Source organism: Lampris incognitus, chromosome 1 (assembly GCF_029633865.1).
Source record: "Lampris incognitus isolate fLamInc1 chromosome 1, fLamInc1.hap2, whole genome shotgun sequence".
Classification (NCBI taxonomy): Eukaryota; Metazoa; Chordata; class Actinopteri; order Lampriformes; family Lampridae; genus Lampris; species Lampris incognitus.
Window position 1 is genome coordinate 129805603 of NC_079211.1, and position 23549 is coordinate 129829151.

The window sequence follows — 23549 nt, forward strand, 5'->3', positions numbered from 1 at the left end:
GTACACACTAACCACTAACCCTATGGGCAGGGGCATGGGTAAAGCACCGGATGCCACCCCAGTATTCATGGACTTGCGCCCATGCCTGTTGCCATTCCTCTATGAAGAGAGTAAACAGCTTTAAATAGCTCGGGGTCCACATCACAGAGGACCTCACATGGACAGCACACACCAACTTCCTGATCAGCAAGGCTAGACAGTGGCTTTGCCACCTCAGGCAGCTCAAAAAGTTCAGGGCTTCCCCTCACTTCCAAAAGACCTTTGGAGCCATTGAGAGTATCCTGACTGGGATTGCCGCCTTGTATGGGAGCTGTTCTGCCCAGGACTGCAAATCCGTACAGTGGGTGGTGTGTCTAGCAGAACATGTTACCAAGACTTTACTCCTTGTCCTGCAAGACACCTGTACCAGGCAGTGCAAGACTAAGGCCCTCAGGATCTGCAGACTCCAGCCACCTCGGCAACAGAGGCTATTGAGGTCAAGAAAACACCTCTGTAGCCTCAAAGCCCACACAGAAAGACTTAAGCAAGAGCTTTCACCCCCTGGCAATAAGACTTGTTAAACAACCACCCACAATAAGGACAATCAGTACACTGGAGCGACACACAGACAATCAGTACACAGGAGCGACACACACACAGACACAGACACAGACACACACACACACACACACACACCTACCTCTATCTCTCTACTCAGGCACCTTGTATATTTTTATTGCACACTTCTGTTTTTGGTTTGAATTTTCTCTGCACCTAATTGTCTTTAAAAAAAGTGCTATATAGCTTTCTGTTTGCACTATACACTACCGTTCAAAAGTTTGGGATCACCCAAACAATTTTGTGTTTTCCATGAAAAGTCACACTTATTCACCACCATATGTTGTGAAATGAATAGAAAATAGAGTCAAGACATTGACAAGGTTAGAAATAATGATTTGTATTTGAAATAAGATTTTTTTTACATCAAACTTTGCTTTCGTCAAAGAATCCTCCATTTGCAGCAATTACAGCATTGCAGACCTTTGGCATTCTAGCTGTTAATTTGTTGAGGTAATCTGGAGAAATTGCACCCCACGCTTCCAGAAGCAGCTCCCACAAGTTGGATTGGTTGGATGGGCACTTCTTTGAGCAGATTGAGTTTCTGGAGCATCACATTTGTGGGGTCAATTAAACGCTCAAAATGGCCAGAAAAAGAGAACTTTCATCTGAAACTCGACAGTCTATTCTTGTTCTTAGAAATGAAGGCTATTCCATGCGAGAAATTGCTAAGAAATTGAAGATTTCCTACACCGGTGTGTACTACTCCCTTCAGAGGACAGCACAAACAGGCTCTAACCAGAGTAGAAAAAGAAGTGGGAGGCCGCGTTGCACAACTGAGCAAGAAGATAAGTACATTAGAGTCTCTAGTTTGAGACACAGACGCCTCACAGGTCCCCAACTGGCATCTTCATTAAATAGTACCTGTTAGAGCCTGTTTGTGCTGTCCTCTGAAGGGAGTAGTACACACCGGTGTAGGAAATCTTCAATTTCTTAGCAATTTCTCGCATGGAATAGCCTTCATTTCTAAGAACAAGAATAGACTGTCGAGTTTCAGATGAAAGTTCTCTTTTTCTGGCCATTTTGAGCGTTTAATTGACCCCACAAATGTGATGCTCCAGAAACTCAATCTGCTCAAAGAAGTGCCCATCCAACCAATCCAACTTGTGGGAGCTGCTTCTGGAAGCGTGGGGTGCAATTTCTCCAGATTACCTCAACAAATTAACAGCTAGAATGCCAAAGGTCTGCAATGCTGTAATTGCTGCAAATGGAGGATTCTTTGACGAAAGCAAAGTTTGATGTAAAAAAAATCTTATTTCAAATACAAATCATTATTTCTAACCTTGTCAATGTCTTGACTCTATTTTCTATTCATTTCACAACATATGGTGGTGAATAAGTGTGACTTTTCATGGAAAACACAAAATTGTTTGGGTGATCCCAAACTTTTGAACGGTAGTGTACATATCTTTATATTGCATCATCATAGTTTTCATTAGAGATTTCCCGATACCACTTTTTCACTTCCGATACCACAGCTTTGGCTATCTGCCGATACTGATATCAATCCGATATTTTGTTTTACTCTCGTACTACTACTACTATTACTACTACTTTGAGCTGCTCCCGTTAGGGGTCACCACAGCAGATCATCTGTTTCCATCTCTTTCTGTCCTATGCATCTTCCTCTGTCACGCCAGCTACCTGACTGTACAAATAATAAAATAATAATAATGATAAAACACACGGAAGCCCTTTGGTTATGATAGCCAATTAGCAGCCTAAAAATATCTCACTCAAATGGAGAACAAACAAATACTTAGCCAGTATATAGTCCATAACAACAGTTGGTTATTAAAGACTGCCACCCTTTATTAAAAAAACAAAACAAAAAAAACAAACAAAAAACAGGTACTGCAGTACTTAAAGCGAACAGGTTTAAAGTCAAAACAATCAGCATTCAGTATTATACAAAAACATATACAAAACTATCCCTTACAGTGCAGCTATGTGCAAATGGCACTATAAAACACAAATATGTATAACATTCCAAATAAATAACACAACATTAACAAACACAGTTTAAACTCACTTTACTGACCTAGTTGCTTTATTTTTAATTTCGCATTCGGCTGTTGGATTTCTTTCCTCTGAAATACTTCCACACCACATACATGACTATTCCACAGGTAGTTAACATTCATACACTTGCGGCTAATTCTACTACTTTTGTTATCACTTGACACACTGTGCAACATAACCGGAGGTGCGCGGCACGGGAAGTGCTAATATGAAGAAGCCAGAAAGAAGATTTTACACATTCTTGTACAGTAGGTGGCTTTATGCACCTTAAAGTTGTTTGTGATCTGCCTGTAAACCGAGAGAGGGAGAATAAGAAGCAGAAGACGAAGAAGAAATAATATATAAGCATTTAGGCGATGGTTTAAGCTAGATTTCCCCATGGATTGTATCGGATAGGTATCAGATCATATTTTTTCTCCCCTCCGATATCCAATCCAGCACTCTGGGCCAGTATCGACCCGATACCGATGCCGTGGATCGGATCGGGACGTTCCTAGTTTTTATTAGAGATGCACCGATTCACCTTTTTTCAGTTCTGATTCAGATGTATTAATTTAGGTATCTGCCGATAGACTTGTTCTGATACCGATGCCAGTATCTGAAATGCCTCTGATACTTCCTAAAATGCTGGATCTGGTATCAGTGAGTATGTGAGTCTATGCACCAATCTGATGTCACGTAACTTATTAGCCCCGAGATGGATCAACTTAAAAGTAGTTTTGCCTGGATAAAATGGCCGTTTTCCCAGAAATCAATTCTTCGCCGCTGTAAAACAGTAGCCTACACAGTAAGTTGCGCTGTGTTGCCTCGGGCAGCTACTGTTTAGAACAATGAAGAAGAATTGGTTTAATATAATTTAGTGTAACGCTAGCAAAATGTCAGCAATACCGTCAACAATATTTAAACTGCAGAATCCCACCAGTAAAACGGCAACGTGTACAATAGGCAAGGCTTTAGTTTCGAGGGGTGGCACTAGTGTTGCCCACTTCAACACCAGTAATATAAAGCATTTGAAGACGCATCATGCGAAAGAGCAAGATAAGTTCAATAAGGCAAAGGGAGAAAAAAAGCACGAACTGCAGCAGCAAATGTTGGAAACCGCATTCAAACAACACGATAGATTCCACAAAGATGGCCCAAAAGTGACAGAGATAACCGGCAAACTTGTCGAATTCATTGTTCTGGATGACAAACCCATGTCGGTCATTGAAAACATGGGATTTCACTGCTTAATGGATCATTTGGAGCCAAGGTACAGTTTGCCAAGTTGCAAATACATCTCTGAAACTGCCCTCCCCAAATTATACGAGACAGTGAGGGAACACATTTCATATAGGCTAAAAGATGTGCAGACGATTAGCTTTACAACTGACATGTGGAGCGCCAACGTATGCCCAATGTCTTTGATCAGTTTAACTGCACATTGGGTGGACACGGCTTCGACATTTGCTCTTCAAAGTGCGGTGCTGCAAGCAAGCAAATTCTGTGGGTCACATACTGGCGCGTCAATTGCCGAAACAGTTGAAGGAATACTGGTAAAATGGAACATCCCCAAGTCCAACGTTCATGTTTTGCGCGACAATGCAAGCAGCATGAAGATGGACGTGTCGAGTTTGGGATGCTTTGCCCGCTTGATCCAGCTGGTGGTGCACGATGGGCTACTATCACAGCGAAGTGTGAGTGATGCGCTGGCAAATGATAGAAAGATAAAATTGGGCACTTTAAACAGTCACCACTGGCTACTACACACCTGGAGGATATCCAGAAAGATTTCCAAATGCCCAGCAAACGTCTGTACCAAGACGTGGCCGCGAGATGGAACAGCCCGTTTTATATGGTCGAGAGTCTACTGGAGCAGAAGCGATCGATTTCAACATATGGAGCAGACCATGACCTGCCAGCGACCCTGACAGCCAACCAGTGGGCTTTGCTGGAGAAAACCATCGCTGTTCTGGCACCATTTGAAGAACTGACCAGACAGATTAGTTCCTCCACCCCCTCTGCCGCTGAAGTTATCCCCTCGGTCACGGTGCTAAAATGGCTGCTTGCTCGGGAGAACCAGGACATGGGTACAAAAACGATGAAAACTACCCTTCTAGAGGCTGTCGACAAAAGATTCAGAACGTTGAGGATGAGCTATTGGATGCAGTTGCCACTCTCTTGGAACCGCGTTTCAAAGACAGGTATGTCTACTAATATGCTTATCAAATGTAATAGTCCATATTGTAATCAAACCTTAGAAATGGTGGTCTAGATATCTAGACATTGCATTGTTATTTTATACACATGCATTATATGTGTTACTATTGCATCCAATGTGTTACAAGAACAACTATGGAGGGTGTTGTTGTTGCTTTTTTTTAGATGTTTATTTATTATGTTTTATTGTTATTTCAGATACTTGACAAGTGCAGACAGCATCCAGTATGCAAAGGATGCACTGACGCAAGCGGTGGAGAAAATGGAAGAGTTATTGAGGAAGACCACAACTGAGGCAGCAGAGCCAGCGCCGGAAAAGGTCCCACATATGGAAGCACAGCCAAGCAGCAGCAGAAAGAGCAGCTTGAAGGGGTTTGAGGAAATCCTGCAGGAGCATGATGAGGAATGTGGGGCGAGTAGCACAAGCACAGAGGTTCAAATACAGACATATTTGACAGAGAAAACTATCCCGTGCTCAGATAGCCCATTCCAGTACTGGGGAAGCAACCTAGTTCGGTTTCCTACCCTGGCTGTCACTGCTGCAAAATTTCTCTGTGCTGCTTGTACTAGTTTGGATAGTGAGAGACTGTTCAGAGCAGCCTCCAACATTGTTGATGCAAGGAGGAATAGAGGAGAGAGAACAGAAACGCTCATCATCTTGAAGAACCTGCCATTGCTCTTGAAATTGGGAGCAGTACTGAGTTGTTACTGCAGTGTGTAGCTTACTTGTTTGAATTTATTTTTTTGTTTACTGTATAGCTGTTGCTCTTTTGTTTTACACATTAATTGTAATTATTGTTTACTTTTGAATGTTTAGTTTTTAAATTGATGTTGCACTACTGTTTACTGTTACTGCACTATTTAAAAGTTAATTTTTTAATTTACTAAATTGTGGCTGCACTTCTAAGAGTTGAATCTCTAGATTATTTTGCTCCTTATTTATTGAGCACTTTCCCCTACCGTTGTGTTTTTTTTGATGAAGTTATGTATATTAAAAGCGCACTGGTATCGGATTGGTACTCGGTATCGGCAGATACGCAAGTTCAGGTATCGGAATCTGTATCGGGGGGGTAGGGTGGTGTTGGTTGTATCGGAACATCTCTATCTGACGATATCAACCCGATAGAGCTCTTTTTTCTGAGCGCTTTTTTCTTGAATGTTGTTGCTGTTGCTGCTGCTTTTGTTGTCTGGTGGTGTTGTGTTTGATGTTGTTACTGTTGTTGTTGGTGTTGTGTTAAGTTACATGAGGCTGCAGTAAACCACACAGAACTTCTTATTACAAGAGCAAAAAATATACAAAAATGCATTAAATTTGAGTTTATTCCGAAGTAATTTATATGAACTGTAATTTAAGAAGGCGTCACATACAAACAGGTGTAGGAGTGCAAATTACTCTGGCAACTCCTTTAATGTGTTAGTTGACTTAAAGAGTCGAACTGTTTTTTTTTTCCTTCTCTAAATTACCCAAAATAATTAAAAAATGTTTTACAAAAATACATATCCTGTAATCCTTTCACGGTAAAATGCCATAAAGATTTATATTTTTTTGTTGTTGAAAGACGTAAAACAACATTGACTAAGTGGTGATCTGTCTGGTTATGTCATACACTTTGTCTAGCCTGGCAGCACTGACTGTTCCCTGAAACCGTTACCTATGTGTACTATCTGGTGTTTGAATTTTTTATTCTCCAAGTATCAATTAAATCAAATTGTGACGATAACTTGGATAAAGTGATGGAAGATTGTAAATGTGGTTCTTCAGTTGTCCTGTCACTTGTTGTCCCAGATCCAGGATCATCCTTTTCCTGGCTCTCTGTGGCAGGCTGGGTCACCGCCGCCTCCTCGCTGTCACTCTGTGCCTCCTGCCTGGGCTCGGCTGTAGCAGCTGCCTGGAAGGCTACACATGCAACAGCGCCACTAACTCCACTCACACTGAGTCCCTCTGATACAGTTATTATGTCAACTACAGCCATTACATCTTTCTCCGAATTACTATGGAGTTTCGTGGGGTTTCACTTGTTTCCCCATGACCATTGGCCTCATTACTCTCCCCTTGGGCTTCTGCATCCTGCACTTCCCGATCTCTATGTGCGCAAGCGAAGTGTTTGTGTCCCATGTCCGCACACTCAAAACACTTCATACTACCTGAACTTTAATACACCATTTTGGGTATGGGCTTAAAATTGCATTATTAGGTACATGTTTATAATTCATAAAAACATCATAAAAACAAATTGTGGAATCTGGATCGATTGTGGCTCGGTAACGTCAGTCTGATATCTGATGAGTGAATTACGTCAGTATCAGCACCCGATGCTGATATTGGATCGGATTGGTCCCAACAATAGTTTTAATCTTACGGCATGGTGGTGCAGTGGTTAGTGCGGTTGCTTCACAGCAAGAAGGTCCTGGGTTCGAGCTCCAGGGTGGTCCAACCTTGGTGGGTCATCCCGGGTCATCCTCTGTGTGGAGTTTGCATGTTTTCCCTGTGTCTGAGTGGGTTTCCTCTGGGGGCTCCGGTTTCCTCCCACAGTCCAAAGACATGTAAGTCAGGTGAATTGGCCATACTAAATTGTCCCTAGAAATGAATGAGTGAATGTGTGTGTGTGTGTGTGTGTGGGCCCTGTGATGGCCTGGCGGCCTGTCCAGGGTGTCTCCCCGCCTGCCACCCAATGACTGCTGGAATAGGCTTCAGCATCCCACGAGCAGGATAAGCGTTTAAGATAATGGATGGATGGATTTTATATATTTTTATCCTACAATTTACAATTTCATTTAGCAGATGCTTTTATCCAAAGAAGGAGTTAATATACTCCGACTACTGTCTGGAAATCTACCAGAAAAAGCACTTCACTACATGTTGTAAGAGTAGTATGGCTATGTATGTGACAAATAAAACTCTTGAATCAGGTATATCTAAGCAGAAGTCATGAAAAATATTCTCAAAGTCCTGGAAAATGATTTTCCTAAAAAGAGTGAGAACCCTGATAGATTTATACAGCCAAGCAGAAACAGGTTATTGAACACATTGCAAAAATCCATCCGACTAAATGTGATGTCACTCCATGGGCATCTTTACCAAATCAACACAGTAATCTAAGCACGTTCGGGTCTGACTGGGTAGTCACAGCTCTCTTATGATTCTTTTCCCTTTGTGGATACAGAGAATGAACCAGAGAGGAATCTTGCTTGGCATTAATCCGTACTAGTTAGATCCTTTTTTTCTTGTGATGTCATCATTTTTCTCTTCTGATGATGAAATTTGTGCAGAAGAGAATGGACCAGTCTACCCAAGATTGGCTTGGAAATAGAAACTGGCACATTCGCATTTGATGACATTATTAAAAACATGTAAACAAATTATTTTGATTATTCAAAACATTTTATGAATATATCTTTGGAAAATGGAACAGGGAAAACATGCTCTGTTGGGTATAGCTACCAGCGCTTACAATATGGACTAGTGCTTGTTTTTTAAAGTACAAGGTCCCCTAAGAAAGGGGGAGGTGATCCAGCAGGTAGACTGTCTCTGAGATGTCACTACACATTAGCTGCATTTACATGGACCCTAATATTCCACTAATAATTGGAATAATAGCACAATCAGAATAAAAATGCTTCATGTAACCAACTCAATCGAAAAAGAATTGCCTGATCCGGCCCGATCGGAAGGAATTTTCAATCGGGGTTGAGAGGGGTGTTGTAAACCTTTTGATAATCTATTCAATAGGAAAATATTAGCGCCCAATAACCATGTAAACACTTAATCTGATCGTTTCTCTCTAATTCAAATATATTTTCTGCATGTGTTTGCCCCACGTGGGGGGTAACATTAGGTGGTGTGAATGAGTTTGTTCCTGTACTCTAAAAGTGACCAATGACGCACCACTACTTAACCGACTGATCAACTGGCTCATTCACAGCTGAATATTGCTTTTTCATTGATAGTTTTGTGAATTAAACTGTCCTTAAATTTTCTTTTCTTATCACATGAGATTAAAACGTTTCGTGGAAGCTTGTTTTGCACTCTTGTCATATTGCAGAGCCTGACTTTAACAAGCATAAGGTCCAATAAAGTACCGATGTTTTACCAGCTTGCACATTTTGTTACCGCGGTTTGGGAATATGTGATGACTCACTGTTTGTTTGCTTGTTTCAGTTGCATCCTTGTTTCAGTTGTCCTAATTGAATTGTCTGCCTTCATTTTTCAGAATACACACCTCTGTTCAGATGGTTATAGAGTGATATCTCTGTATGTCTATGTTTAAGAAGCCTTGTCTTACTTACTTTATGAACTGTCGTGTAATGCCCTGTGTGAAATTGTGTAACATTATTCAGCTGACTTTTTCCCCCGTTTTCCGCTCATGATTCCTGCTTAATTAGAAAGAGCAGCAGAAGCGCAAATATTGTTCCCAGGACATGATGTGGGTCCATCTTGAAAATTGTATTAGCAGGCGGAAACACTTATTTTTCTTGTTATATTTCCAGCAGATTAGATGCTTCCCTGTAGGCGGAACCACTTTGTGCATGTCAAAAAAAGTTATATTTTGATTAAATGCTTTGGGGCATGTAAACACACATCTTATTGGATCACTTTATTTAGTGTCCATGTAAGCAGTTAAGCTGGAAAATCTAATCAGAATGATTTCAATCGGGTTGTAGAAATATTGTCCATGTAACTGCAGCAGCTATAGTGGGACTGCCACCTTTACACACATGTTGGATACCACAATGAGATTATATTTTCTTTTATTAAAAAATACTGCAACGTGCAAACACAAACTCATTGCCAATCAACCATGCCACATAAATGCCCAGATGCATGGCATCTACTACCACATGCCACTATGAAAACTCATAATGTAACATGTAGTGCCGTCCCATCTGGTTTAAGATGGCTCACACTCTGATCAGTATAGTGATGAATAGTTGATTTGTTTTTTTGCTAATGAATATAGATTGCTCAGGTGTCTGGGTAGCGTAGCAGTCTATTCTGTTGCCTTCCAATACAGGGCTCTCTGGTTCGAATCCTCGCGTTACTTCCGGCTTGGTCGGGCGTCTCTACAGACACAATTGACCGTGTCTGCGGGAAAGGAAGCCAGATGTGTGTATGTATCTTGGTCGCTGCACTAGTGCCTCCTCTGGTCGGTTGGGGCGCCTGTTCAGGAGGGAGGGGGAACTGGGGGGAATAGCGTGATCCTCCCATGTGCTATGTCCCTCTGGCGAAACTCCTCACTGTCAGGTGAAAAGAAGCGGCTGGTGACTCCACATGTATCGGAGGAGGCATGTGGTAGTCTGCAGCCCTCCCCGGATCAGCGGGGGGGGAAGTAGCGACCGGGACAGCTCGGAAGAGTGGGTTAATTGGCTGGATACAATTGGGGAGAAAAAAAAGAGGGGGGGGGCATAAATAAATAAATAAACAAACATTGCTTCAATGGCTTATCACAGTTCACAGCCAAGTTAAATAAATAATAAATGCAATATAGTTAAAATATAAGATCTTTAGTCAGGTATTTGAGAACCGAAGAAAGCGAAATTGAGAATTATGGACACTTGGTCAAATTGCACACCACCACCACCTTGGAATATATCTATGTTTCTCTAGATAGATAGTCATAAACACGCTTACTCTGGTTTCAGTGCTATGCTTTTTGTTGTGTGTTGCAGGAGGTGGGACTGGTAGACTACCACCCTCATGCCAGGGACTACAGCTCCCACCTGGCCCAACCCCATCGCCGTCGGCCCTCACTGCTCTCCGAATTCCAGCCTGGAAATGAACGGTAAGCGCTGCTTACCTACACATCTAGACTAAATTTGTATTATTAGAAATAAAATGCATTTTACATGCTAAATAATCCAGTATATAAAAATGTTTTTGTTGTCTGGTTTATGTCGTCTTGTCATCATTCTCAATGACTAAGGCGTGTTAAATGGAAGCCTCACCCAGGCTGCATTTTTGTTCTTTATTCTACTAAAACCTCTGCCTGTAAAGCCCCCCCCCCCCATGTAATCCTTATGTAATTGGCATCCAGAAGCCGTTCCATTGTAATGCGGTGTTAAACGACTCTGCTGGGAAATGGAGCATGCAAATTTTTTTTTTTTTTTGCCATATTCAATAGTCTGATAGCAAGTCCGCCGCAGTGTTGTATGTAAAGTACTTTTCCTCTAGAGACTTGGGTCTTGTCCCAACCGAAGTAGTTTATCATTAATATAGTCATGCTTTTTTGAGGATGAGTCTTGATGAGTGGTTATGAATAATTTATGTGTATTCTATGAATTTTGCATGATGCAGAGCAAAAGACGTGTGTGTAACACACACACACACACACACACACACACACACACACACACATATATATATATATATATATATATTTTTTTTTTCCTTTGAGTTTATTGGCATGGCAAATTTTCTTGCATATGTTAAGAAACCAGAATAAAACATTTTCCTTCTGGTACCTAATGGCCGGATTATCTGTTAGTCATCTTTGTTTTGCTTATCTGATGCCATCTTTTTCCATTTGGTAAGGGTGCTTTGCTGGAAATCTACTTGAATATCTTTTTTCTGTGTGTGTGTGTGTGTGTGTGTGTGTGTGTGTGTGTGTGTGTGTGTGTGTGTGTGTGTGTGTGTGTGTGTGAGTGATGGAGGGGGGGCTTTTCAAGGGATGTCAAATGAGTCATGCAACACTAGCCTCAGGAATGCTATAGGGATCCTGGTTTTTAGGCTAATTTTGTAAGCTTGCTCCTATTTATTGCAAACCCTAAAATCTTGCTGACCATATAAATTACAGGTTAAAAATGGTGTCAGTGTAGCAGCAGGTGAGCCTTTGTACCCGTATAAGCATCAGAGTCCTCCCACTGCTGATACTATCTGTCACCACCTCCTCCTCTTCCCATCTGTCTCAGATCACCCAGGCAACTTGAGAAAGAAAGGGTGTGTTCTAAAGCATCAATTGCAAGTAACCCACCGCTTAGGGTATTTCCCGGCCCAGAAAAGACTAATTTGCCTTATAAATTTGGTAGCAAAATGCTGCATAAGCTTGTTTAGTGGTTATGGTCATCCTTTCATCAGTCTAGCACTTTTAATTGATGGAGATGGATATTTAAATTGTATTGATTTATTTCTGCTGTATAGGGCTGGGTAGCTCATTGACTCGTCTCAGAAAGGAAAGCCCTTGATTTTTCCTTATTGGGCCAGCAAGAGTCTTTCTATAAATCAGTGTTAATATTGAGGTATAATGCATGATAAGATAGACTGAAAACAGACTAGACCTCTTGCAGTTTTGATATACAGTTGGATCTAGTGGGATATATTTGAAAGTCATTACTTATTTCAAAATGGTAGGTCAGGCCATTTACAAATATGCAGCCCAACAGTTTTTGTTTTTAGTCTCAGTTGCTATGGTTACATGTCTGCTCATATCACCTGTTAAATTTGAGATGACAAGTAGGACCACTGGAGACTATGATCTGAAATTTTCTGTAAATTCTAGAAACTTGTGACATCTAATTGAAGACCAGTCATGAACATGGAAAAGGGCCCCATTCTGTGTGGGTCAGCCACATTTAAAGCAGTCCTCTACTTTAAAACCCTTGTTTTATAGATCAGGACAGATTCAAGTCAGTCCCTGGATAAAGAGGGTATAATTAGGCCAGCAGTTAGTCTTTATTCTCAATATTAGCAAGAGGAAAACTATGTTATCTAAAAGTCAGTGACTTGAATTATGTATTTCTTGTTGACATCACTCTGAGCAATACTTGGTTGGTGGAGTAGGCTTATTTACCAGCCACAGTGAATTTTATCCAGCATTTAGCTGGTGTGTGTTTCATATTCTATTTGACTCTCATTTGGCTGTCAACTGTTGGGCAATGTGGTTTGTATTATCTATACGAGGAGATAAGTTAAAGACTTCAGCAAATTTCTTTGTTTGTAGCCTCTCCCATTGTTCCTGTATTCCTCTGTGCGTTCTCAGTTTCATTGTCCCAGCTGTTTCACTCTTAGCCTGGGTTCCCTTTTTTTCCCCAGCCCCCTTTGTTTATACACAGCTACTGAGCCGCTCCTCTGGATTATGGCAGAGAGGAATGAACTCTGTAGTGCTTCCATGATAACGATCAACCTGCGTAATTTCACTTTACTCATGATGGGCACCCAAGCGAGTGAGAAACGAATGGCGTTCTTGTGGGATGTTGTGTTACTTTGTTGCCCCTCCCATCTCACATGCCCCACCCCCTGCCCCGCACACATTTGTCTCTCCTCTCACTCCTGACAAATCCTCCCCAGGGATCACATTATGCTGCATGCTCTTAAGAGAGGAAGGGAGAGGGGAGGGATGTTGATGATGTGATTATGTAAGTGCCAACCCTCTGTGGAAATATGAGAGAGAGAGAGAGAGAGAGAGAGAGAGAGAGAGAGAGAGAGAGAGGCATTTATTTTTGCCACTGATTTTTCCCAGTGGTCTTCAAGCAACAACAGAGAAATACATCTACAATCACTCTCTGTCCACAACACTCCATGACACCTTTTAACATGCAGATTTAACATTGCATGTTACATAAGTAACATGTAGGGGTGTAAAAGTACACAAAATTTACGGTTCGGTATGTACCTTGGTTTTGGGGTTACAGTTTGCTACAAATTTGGTACAGCAGGGGGAAAGAAAAAGGTAGAAAATAATTTTTTGGTCCTTTATTTTGAAAAAATGTCAACATCGAGCAATGGATCATTGGTCATAACTACTACTGAAACCGTTTAGTTCTGCTGCAGTGGAAAAAGAAAACAACTTTCTGTTTCTTGCAAGGAGTCAGGACACCTGCTGACAGCTGTTAGATGCTGATTTATGGTCTAACTGTATATAAATAACTGTATATAAAGGAGGGGTTGACCGATATGGTTTTTTTCAGGGCCGATACCAAATTTTTAGAAATCAAGGAGACCAATAGCCGATATTTGGAACCATTTACAGTGAAAATGAAAGTCTTGGTGTCAAAATTTAGAATAACACAAACTTCAACACAAAACTTTGTTGAAATGCCTCTAAGCATATGTTTAATTAAAAGATAAATTTTCAGTATTATCTTAAAAAAAAAAAATTGCAGGGAGCTCCCAGCAGCAAGAAATAACATTGAAGCTTATCCATTTTTTTTGCTAGTCAGCTGGCTAAATTATGGATCAACAAATGGTTTTGCTGATATTTGCTATCGCGTTTGTTGGCTTAACAAGACTCAACATTACATAAGAACACATATTATGACTGTTGGCTACCTATCTAACTAAAATGGAAGGAATCTCTGTATGTAGGTCTGTCCTAGGATTGCCACCTTTGATGTGGGAAAATAAGGGACACCCCCCGCCGCAAGTCCTACATTCTCCCCCCTGATGATGCAATGAATTTTTGGGAATCCAATATGCTGATACAGTTTGAAGTGCTTTATTGCAAGACAAAATAACAAAAGCACTTAGAATTACAAGTGTAACAAAATTATTTGCATTATACTGATTAGTTTGACACAAACAAGACTGAAACAACATCACAAACAACATTGTGTCCATCCCAAACAAATGGAAATCATCAGTAACTGCAAGCGACTGATGATGCTATTTTTAACTGCAAGGCAGCCACTGAGTTAGGTCTAATGGCAATGATGACGGCATGACGCTGGCGCGCAATCGCAATAGCACACAGAGCTTGCCTGTCTATAGCTCACCATTGAAATTAAAAGTCTCAATTCTGCTTGTATAGCTGGTTTGATTTTACTTGATGTCATGTTATTTTCAGCACTTTAAGATCCAGTGTATGTATGACCCAACGTGTAAAAATAAAAAAATATGGGACAAATCGCATGACTTATTTATTCAATATGGGACGTAGCTTTTTATTTTTCAATATAGGACGATCCCATATTATAAGGGATGGGATTTTCTCGATAACCATTCATCCGATTGACTTCACACTTGGTGGGTGTATTGCTAAGGACCCAAGAAAATGCAGTGTCAAGTGTGTAGTTGTTTGGATGAGCGGTTCTCGAGAAAGCTGCAAGCAGTAAAGTTTTCAGCAAAGTTAGTCATAATAAATTGTGCTGCTTCACTTGCTGTGGAGTCAACGAGCAGAAACACGAACAGCGCCGCTCTGCCATTGCAACCCACATTATAGTCAGAGGGGTGATAACACCTATATTCCTTTGAGTGTCGAGTGTAATGTTGTTTGGATGAATGGGCACTGCACTAGTAACATGTAAAAACTCCAACTCATATGGGCGAGTAATGTTACGTTTGCAATATGCTAACTAAAATAAGTTCCAGTTGCGCTGGCACCAATGTCACTCAAAGATATAGCTATCGCTACATAAATTATTTATCTCACTACAACAAAGTGCATTATTAGGGCATTTTCAGTGGTGTTAACTGGGAAATATGGCATACTTGTCATCATAGAAATAGATCATAAGATTGTGGTGTTTTTGCAACTTCAACGTCGGGGGATTGTGATGTTTATTATAACTTTGGCAAGATCTGTAGCCTTCGAAACACAGCTCCGCTCACTCACAGGAGCTGCTCCAGTCTGGAAATGGATTCTTCTGTGCCCATCTGTGGCATAGTAGCCTTCAATGTTGATAGGCTATTGCGCGTGACGTGTAACCAATCAGATAGCGCTTGGGGTGGGACATTGCTCAAGACCACAGAGTGATGACGACTGACAGAGAGAGGCGGGTGCATTAGCCAAAGTTGCGCATTTTAAATTATTTTATCAGTAGTCAGCTAAAAAAAAAAAGATTCCAATAATCGTACAAATGCTGAATATCAGATCTGATAATTGGCCAGGCTGGTAATCGGTCAACTCCTAATATAAAGTAGTTGAAACTAGCTCCACCTCCAACAGTTACAACAGTAAAATGCTGTTTACACACTGATGCTTCAGTAATAATTATCTAATGATGTCATAATGTATTGGTCAGAGGGACCAAACCACTACTTTTACTTTAATACTTTTTAACTACATTTTTCTCATGGAAATGATTCTTATGACGTGCTGTCTGAACACGTCAGAAATCAAATGTGTTTATAGTTGTTCTGAACGGCTTCACTCAGAAACTGAGTGAAAAGCCGATCATCACAGAGAGGGGAGGGGGACTGAGGAGACATGGTATCATTTCACTACAGAGATAACGGAACATAATAATGGTGTTGCACTCAGATCAGTGTTATGGGTCTCTTGTTTGTCATTCTGATGGCAACAACATTACAGGGTAACCAGGCTACCATGAGCATGCTTACAGCTAAGTGGTGCGCTGCCAAAACGTTCCGGGTGGAACTCACGCTCTAGAATTGTTGTTCCGCACGTCGGAGTAAGTGGATGATTTAACCATTTTGACAGTAATTGTTTGGGTCATGGAGCATATTCCTCATACAACTGCATGCACCGAACCGTAATGTCCGTACCGTGATGGTTCGGAATGAATACATGTACTGTTACACCCCCAGTAACATGTCTATGCTATATATCCCTCCTGTCTAGTCTGTGGGGAAAAAAGGACCCGTCGGACAGGGTCCCAGTCCTTACGCCACCCCACCAGCGCTGGCACCCTTGCTAGACAGAGAAAGGCTCCATGCTCTCTGGTACATTGAAAAACCACACACTAGGCCATTGTGGGCCTGCACCAGCAATTATGGTTGTGTTTCCCAGTTTTCCCTCTTCTCTTCAGAAGCCAATTCCATTTTGACATTGGCAGCAAAGTCACTGACATTCTGGCATCTGTCTCCAAGGCAGACTTGAGAAAATCATTCCCTCAGATAGAACAGAGCCACCATTTACAAATGGGCTAATAAACTTTCCCAGATTTGAGTAGTTAGTCAAGTTAACATTCAGAAGCTGTCATTTGACAACACTTTCAGTCTGTTTTATTGCTTCTCTCTAGTGTGCGGCTGACTGAAATTGTTTTTTTTTTCATGCTGAAGGACTCATGAGTGTCATGGGTGTGATTGACATGTGCATGGCGTAGTTTAGAGCAACAGCTAATAACAGCAGATCATAGCCTGACTGAGCAATTCCCCTTTTCCCATGGCTGTTGGTGTGATTGTTAGCATTAGAGGCAACCCAGATCAGTTCTAGTCTTTGAGGCACTATTTGGGGACCATTGAGGGAGGGTCCAGGCTCCCACTACAAGTCTTACCAGAACTCATCCTTTCCTAGTGTTTGTGTGGCCATTAAATGGCCAGAAGTGCCATTTGAAAACCACTGAAGACCTGCTTTACCCTGCTTGTCTGTGCTATATTAAAGACGTTCAGTGTTACAGCTTAGTCACTGTCTCTAATTTTCAGGATTAAATTTCTTTCCATTTTCTAGCTCTGAGTGACCCATTTCATGTTCCCACTTTACAACAAAATGGTCTGCTATGATTACTTTGATTAGTCAGCTGCAACCAAAGCCAGCTAGATGGCCTTTCTGTACAGTCTGAGTACTGAAGATACATTTTTGGTCAGCCTGATTTCAGGCATTTACTTATCATCTTTGGCCTTTCTGTAAATATTTGTTTGGATAATTCAATGTTGTTAAAGTGAGATTTAGTTAGGCTTTTGTGTTTCAGTAAAGCCACTGCAAAACCTTGTCTCAAACAGATCAATATGGCCTCAGATTAATAATATCTGAACAATTTGGATCATTTTGCTTTTTCAGATAATATTTAGGGTTGACTTGAAACATATTCAGTTTCTCTGGTATCCTCTTGGTAATTAGCTGCTGGGTGGTTGGGCTTTGTGGTACACATTTCATTACAAACATTCCGGCAATCGGATGATCATACTTTACGTAGAAGTCCACCATGTAGTATTTGTCTTACCCTGTCACATTTTATCTTAAATGCTATTATTGCTTAATAAATCAATGTGAAAAACCCGATATAAAAGACATTGGGGGAAAATGTGAATCCTAGATTCTATATTTCAACCCTCTGCCTACGATTCTCTTACCTTAGAACCAATCTTTCAGCAGCACGACACAGAGCAAAAGCAAGGCTTGCCTCCCATAACACCTAAAATCTATACAAATACATATAAGCCTTTTATTGCTGTTTAAACAGTTTTGTCTAATCTTCTGCCCCCCCCCCCCCCTTACAGAGGCCAGGAGCAGCACATTCGTTATGAGCACATCTACATGCCAGAGCCCAACAGCCAGTCAGAGGTTGAGTATTCTGAGATCAAACGGCCTCGACTGGAGATTGGGCCAGAGTCTCTGATGAGGCATTCAGCTCACCGTCCGCCTCTCTCCCTGGGTGGGTCTGAAGATATGGCCAAGGTCAGTACTGACATGATCACTGAAATGACTCTATAGGACTTGGTTTAAAGATGGATGAAGGCGTTTCCTGAGGAGCATATCTCTGTGTTTAGTCTTTTATTTTGCAACATGTAAATGGTTGATTATTTGCCCAATATGCAACTTATTTCCATTACTCTTCACTGTTGCAATGCTCATATTTGTTTATCTGTTTATGGGTGAAATACATGCTTAATTTCTTCATAGGTTAGCAAGGTTGAAACCTTGTTGGCTTCACAGTAAAGTTGTCTTACAAAAAGGGAATTGCACAAAGGTGTTTTCATACACTCAGCATACCGTTGTTTTTAGACATGTTTATCTGCCCTCATGCATGTTTAAAAAAAATCCCTCACTTTGAATTTCGGTGACCACTTTTCTTCCTGAGCTTACTAGTCTCAACAATTAAACTAGCGACCAACAGACTTCATTGGACATCTCAGCATGATGCATTCAGTGTTGACAACACACAGATTTTAGTTCCTATTTACTGAAGGGTTTGATTGGTAAAGATGAAAACACTTTTAATTGTCAAGATTTTATTTTTCATCAGCCTTAATTTCTTGAACTGTATGACTCCCCCCCCCCCCCCCCCCCAACACATTTTAATTAAGCTACTCCTGTCTCATTTTGACTGGCTTTTCTCTTTATTCCTAAAATTTAAGTGACCAAACTGTCTTTAGTCTGGTCTTGATTTTTACACGTGGCTTTCTCAAAGCCCACTAGAGTCTTTAAGGGAATGGCAGCCGGAACACAGATATCACCCAGTACTGTGCACGCCTGCTGTGTGACTCCATCTCCCCAGGGTTACAGAGGGTATTATTAGACCTATCACATCATGAGACGAGGAGAGGGATTCTGCACTGTGGCAAAGCTTGAGCTCTACAAGAAGCGGTGGGAAGACTGAGGCAGTTGTGAAACAGCAGTTAATAAATAATGGAACTGACCTAGATTTAAAAAGACTGCAAGGATGAAACTGTTGGAACAGCAGATCAAAACTGCTAGCCTCCTAGGGTAGAGCTGCTGATTGGAAGTTGTTCCTGACATTACACAGTGCACTTCAAACTGCTAGGGAAGGCAGACAGCCAAGGAATGGTAAATAGATACGCCAATAAAAGGAGGTTGCTATGAAAAAAAATATATCACTGACTCTTAAGCTCGCATGGAAATATGCAGGAATGTCAGTAATTCCCCATAGAGCTGAGGGCTGTAAACCCATTATATAAGTCTTGTCAGATGCGATCACTCTATGGAAAAAGTGAGCCAAACAAAAGTGGTAGAGTGGGAGATGGGACAGAAAAGGAGGCAAAGGTCAAATGCAGAGATGCACAGATAAAGGGAAGGGGGTTGAGGGGTAAGAGAGGCCAAGACTAACAGGAAAAGTGGGAGTAGGCTGGTACTATCTCAGACTAAACTTAATGGTTGTATCGTGACTCAGGACACAACCAAGACAAAGGGAACTTCTTCACTGACCTACATCAGTGTTCTCTCCGCTTGCTCTTGTTGAAACAAAGCTCATCTCCAACTTCCCCCTACTTTGTCTTGAAATTTATATGTAATGGAGAACAGGCAGAGCCTATGGCTTAGTCGCAAAAATCATGGCAGAATTCCTCACAGTACAATAGTGAGCCTTGTTTACTTTCCTGAAAGAGGCCTAGATTAGATGGCGTGAAGGCAGTCTGCATTCTAAGGCCTGCCTGTTGATCAGCTAAGGCACTGGACAAAAGAGACTAGAGTGAAGCTCAGTGTGCGTCTGCCTGTGTTCCAAGTGGGGGGGAGGATTGGAATATGGAAGGCCATTCTTCACACCTCTGTGTTATGACCTCAGTAAATTTCCATTGGTTGTACACTCACCCCACATGGCTCAACATGTGGGCGGTGTTGCTGGTGCGTTAGGGTTATGTATGCTGCAGCTGAAATCGGATGACTGACCAGAAAATACTGTAGACAGAGGTTGCCTGAATACAAATGAGGATGCACCAGCAGGTTGGGTGTCAGTTGTGTGACTGTGCATTGCCACCTCTATTTGTGCATTGTCCACCGCACGATCCCCTGCTTCCTGGGTTGCTTGGCACACAAAGGTTATGTTCTAAATTTCCAGTCATAACACGCACAGCTGCATATCTAGACTGATGAACCCTTTGGCCCATGTTCAGTGATCAGAGACAAACCAACCATTTGTTATCATACACTGGCAGGGGAAGTGAAGTGCTCGCCTCATTTCAGCCCCCAGGATCTGGACAGAATAGATGAGACCAAAAATTAAATACTTCTACTGATTAAGTATGCTCCTACCCTTATACCCTCCCCTTATGCCATGCATAAGAGTGTGCATAGTCAAAACAAGTGGGAATACTGTGAACTTTTAAGCATCTTCTGATGCAAAAGTGGGCTGCCCACGTTTTAATTCAGTAATTATCTGGAATGCACATACTTAAACCACATGATTTGCAGTAGCTCAGAGAGGCACTCTCCAAGCAACATACAAACATGAACATGCAGGCATGCAAAATGTGACCATGTCAAGGGCATTTGAGTTGTGAGTCACACATTGCACCAAGCCACATTGGGATCAGTTATTGGGCTGTCATGTTTTCACACCATGTCACAGGTGTAGCAATTGTTGATATGTTGTGCTGCTTTTCACATTGACAGAGGGCAATGTCGGGGTTCTAGACCAGATCAAAAACTCCACAGCCCTGCTCTTGACTGCTAGGTTTGCCATACTGTGAAATCCCTCCAGATTAGCTCATTCTCAACACATACTGCTGCACACACTTCCCTGCCCTGGAGTATGATGCAGAACTGGCAGCCCAGGGTTATGTCTCTGCACCACTGAGCCTATTTAAAATGCAAAACATTGTTTTGTTTTGTTTTGTTGTTTTTTTTTGCCCCTGTCATGCAGGGTGAATTCAGTTGACTCTTTTTATTAATTTAAATACTAGTTATAGTGACTCATTCTAAATTGTTGTGAAAGCACATTGAATGTGAAATAAATCAATAAGATATGCTTTGTTTTACCTTTGTTTTCACTGAACAAATGGATGGCATATTTATATTTGCCTATTTTCCGTGTCCCATGTTTTCTTGTAAAGTGTCTTTGGGTTTGAGAAAGGTGCCATATAAAAGTTTCATGTTATTATTCTTATTACTTAACATGCTGACAATTTGACCACTTCTTGCTCTACTCACAGTATGAGTGTGTCTGCTTTTATTTTTAATAATAAACCCTTGATCAAAAATTTGGTGGCAAATTGAACACTGGAGGTAAACATAATGTAAAATGTAAATGTATAGTATATAGCATGGGTACAGCCATAGGAATAAGGATCTCAGTGTGGTAGGGTTTCACAATTACAGCGAGAAGAGAAAATGGCAAATATGTAGCTTATAAAGGCTTGGCAGGCCATATCATGATGCTGCCGAACTGTTAGGTTGATAGTGGCTCCATGCTAATGCTTGTTTCATAGATGGATGTAGTAGGCAATAGGCTCAGCTTCCCAAAATTCTAAGCTAATTCACAGTAAATAAATTGTTGGTGCCTCACTGATTTGTTACTCATTGTTAGAGCTAAATGAAGGAATAGAACTGTGTGTTCATCTCACATAGCCACCTTAGAAAATTCTGAGTATTACTGAGGAAGTTTCAGAATGCTATTATTCTTGGAAAAGGGGACTGTGTATGGATGTATTTACTGGCTCAAACAGAGTAGTCTGGTGTTTTCCAATGAGATGTGACCACAGAAGCCATAAACCTTCCTCGATGGGATTTTTAAGTAAACTCTCCTTTGAGGCATGTTGATGCAGAGGTATCGTTCGAAAAAGAATAATCTGCCATATCTGAGCTAAGGTCACTTTAAACTAAGTAGTTAGTGTTGGCTAATTGTATATTGTAAACAACTTGTTAATTGCATACCTGAGACTTGAAAGTGAGGGACAACCTGAAAGCAAGGAGAGTACAAGCTGAGAGGGAAAAATTAGGTGGGACAAAAACTTATGAATTAATCAGTGATGTTGATCAAAGATTGTGACAGGAAATGTAATTATTTTTACCCATTTTAAACATTATTAAGTTTTTGACTGTTCTGACTGTTCAAAATTTTTTTTCTGAAACTCCCAAGTTTGTATTTGTAATCACTTGATATAACTCAGATGCTCCCTAACCACTGATTTAGCTGGGAACCCCCCACCCCCCACCCCCCATCCGTGCACCAGGAATCCATTAAAAAAAAAAGTTTTCTTTTGTCCAGATTGTTGTTTATTTCTCTGGATTCCTTGTGTTTATGATTACCAGTTTGTTATGTAATGATGTCTGCTTTTTTATCATCATGATTTGTTATGCAGAGGGAAAGTTCAGTGCTGTCTTGCAATGGAGCGAGTACCAGAGTAACTACGGTGCATAATAAGCCATAACAAAGGAAGGGACGGAAGTGTCATTTTGTGCTTAAAGGATGATGTTTCAGTCCAAGCAAAGCCTTCTCTAGGAGCCATCTTCCTGTTTTGTGTGCATGTGATGGATTTTTGTGACTAACTAGCTTTCGCAGCCTTGGGCCTCCTCATCCAGAGAAGCGCCTCCAACATCCCCTGGCACTGACATTTCAATCACAGCAGGTCTATGGGGCTATAACCCAGCCGGCCTCCCTCAGATTAACCCGCTTATGTAACTTTCATTCAGTCATTTAAAAATAACCCAGAACAAAACGCGAGCCGGATCACAAATCGCGAGCTGTTGTTTATGGTTTTTGTCACTCTAGCATATATGCCGAAAATAAACACACACACACACACACAAACGTGTGCACATGCTTGACTTGAGTTTACTGCAGAGATCAATGGTTTTATATGAATTCTCCTCCACATCCACCCCAAGTCTCATCAATAGGTCTGCCGCAATAAGAAAAACTGGATATTTCTGTCTGACACATTTCCATTTTAGAGCTGGAAGGCATAGTCAGTGATAGCTTCTGAGCAGACAGCTTTATTTCAACATTTGTCATTTGTTGTATTGCTCCTCTATTTTCTCTCCAACATAACAGACTATTTTACATTTCAAACAATGACTCTCAAATAGAACCAGATTGTTATCTCCGCACTCTTGAATAATCCTGGTAAGAAAAATGGTGACCTCATATTTGTTAGTGTGGTCAAGTGAGACAGGATTTCATTACCCACAGGACTTAATTACTGGAGTGTGCTACCTTCCCCAAGGATGCATAGAGAGTTCTCTTTCATAGCATTTTTTTCGTGTCTCACATTGGGAGATGCCTACGCTGGGACCTAATCAGATGCTCCTATTGCATTCTGCTAGCCAGGATTGGCTGGAACTAAGCGCATCAGTGTCAAGGAAGCTGGAGACCTTCCCTCTATAAAAGGGCTTGATACTACGCTGCCAGTAATTCGAAAACCTCTTCTCGCTTTCTCTCTCGAG

At 41.2% G+C, this 23549-nt stretch overlaps 1 protein-coding gene across 1 annotated transcript in view; it reads left to right on the forward strand.

Annotated features, from left to right (window-relative positions):
* The window catches only part of ncor2 (nuclear receptor corepressor 2), a 155028-nt gene that overhangs the window by 49561 nt on the left and 81918 nt on the right, over positions 1–23549 (forward strand). The window contains exons 3-4 of the mRNA XM_056294019.1: positions 10486–10598; positions 17930–18107. Coding sequence (XP_056149994.1) covers positions 10486–10598; positions 17930–18107 — 291 coding nt within the window. The remainder of the gene's footprint in view (positions 1–10485; positions 10599–17929; positions 18108–23549) is intronic.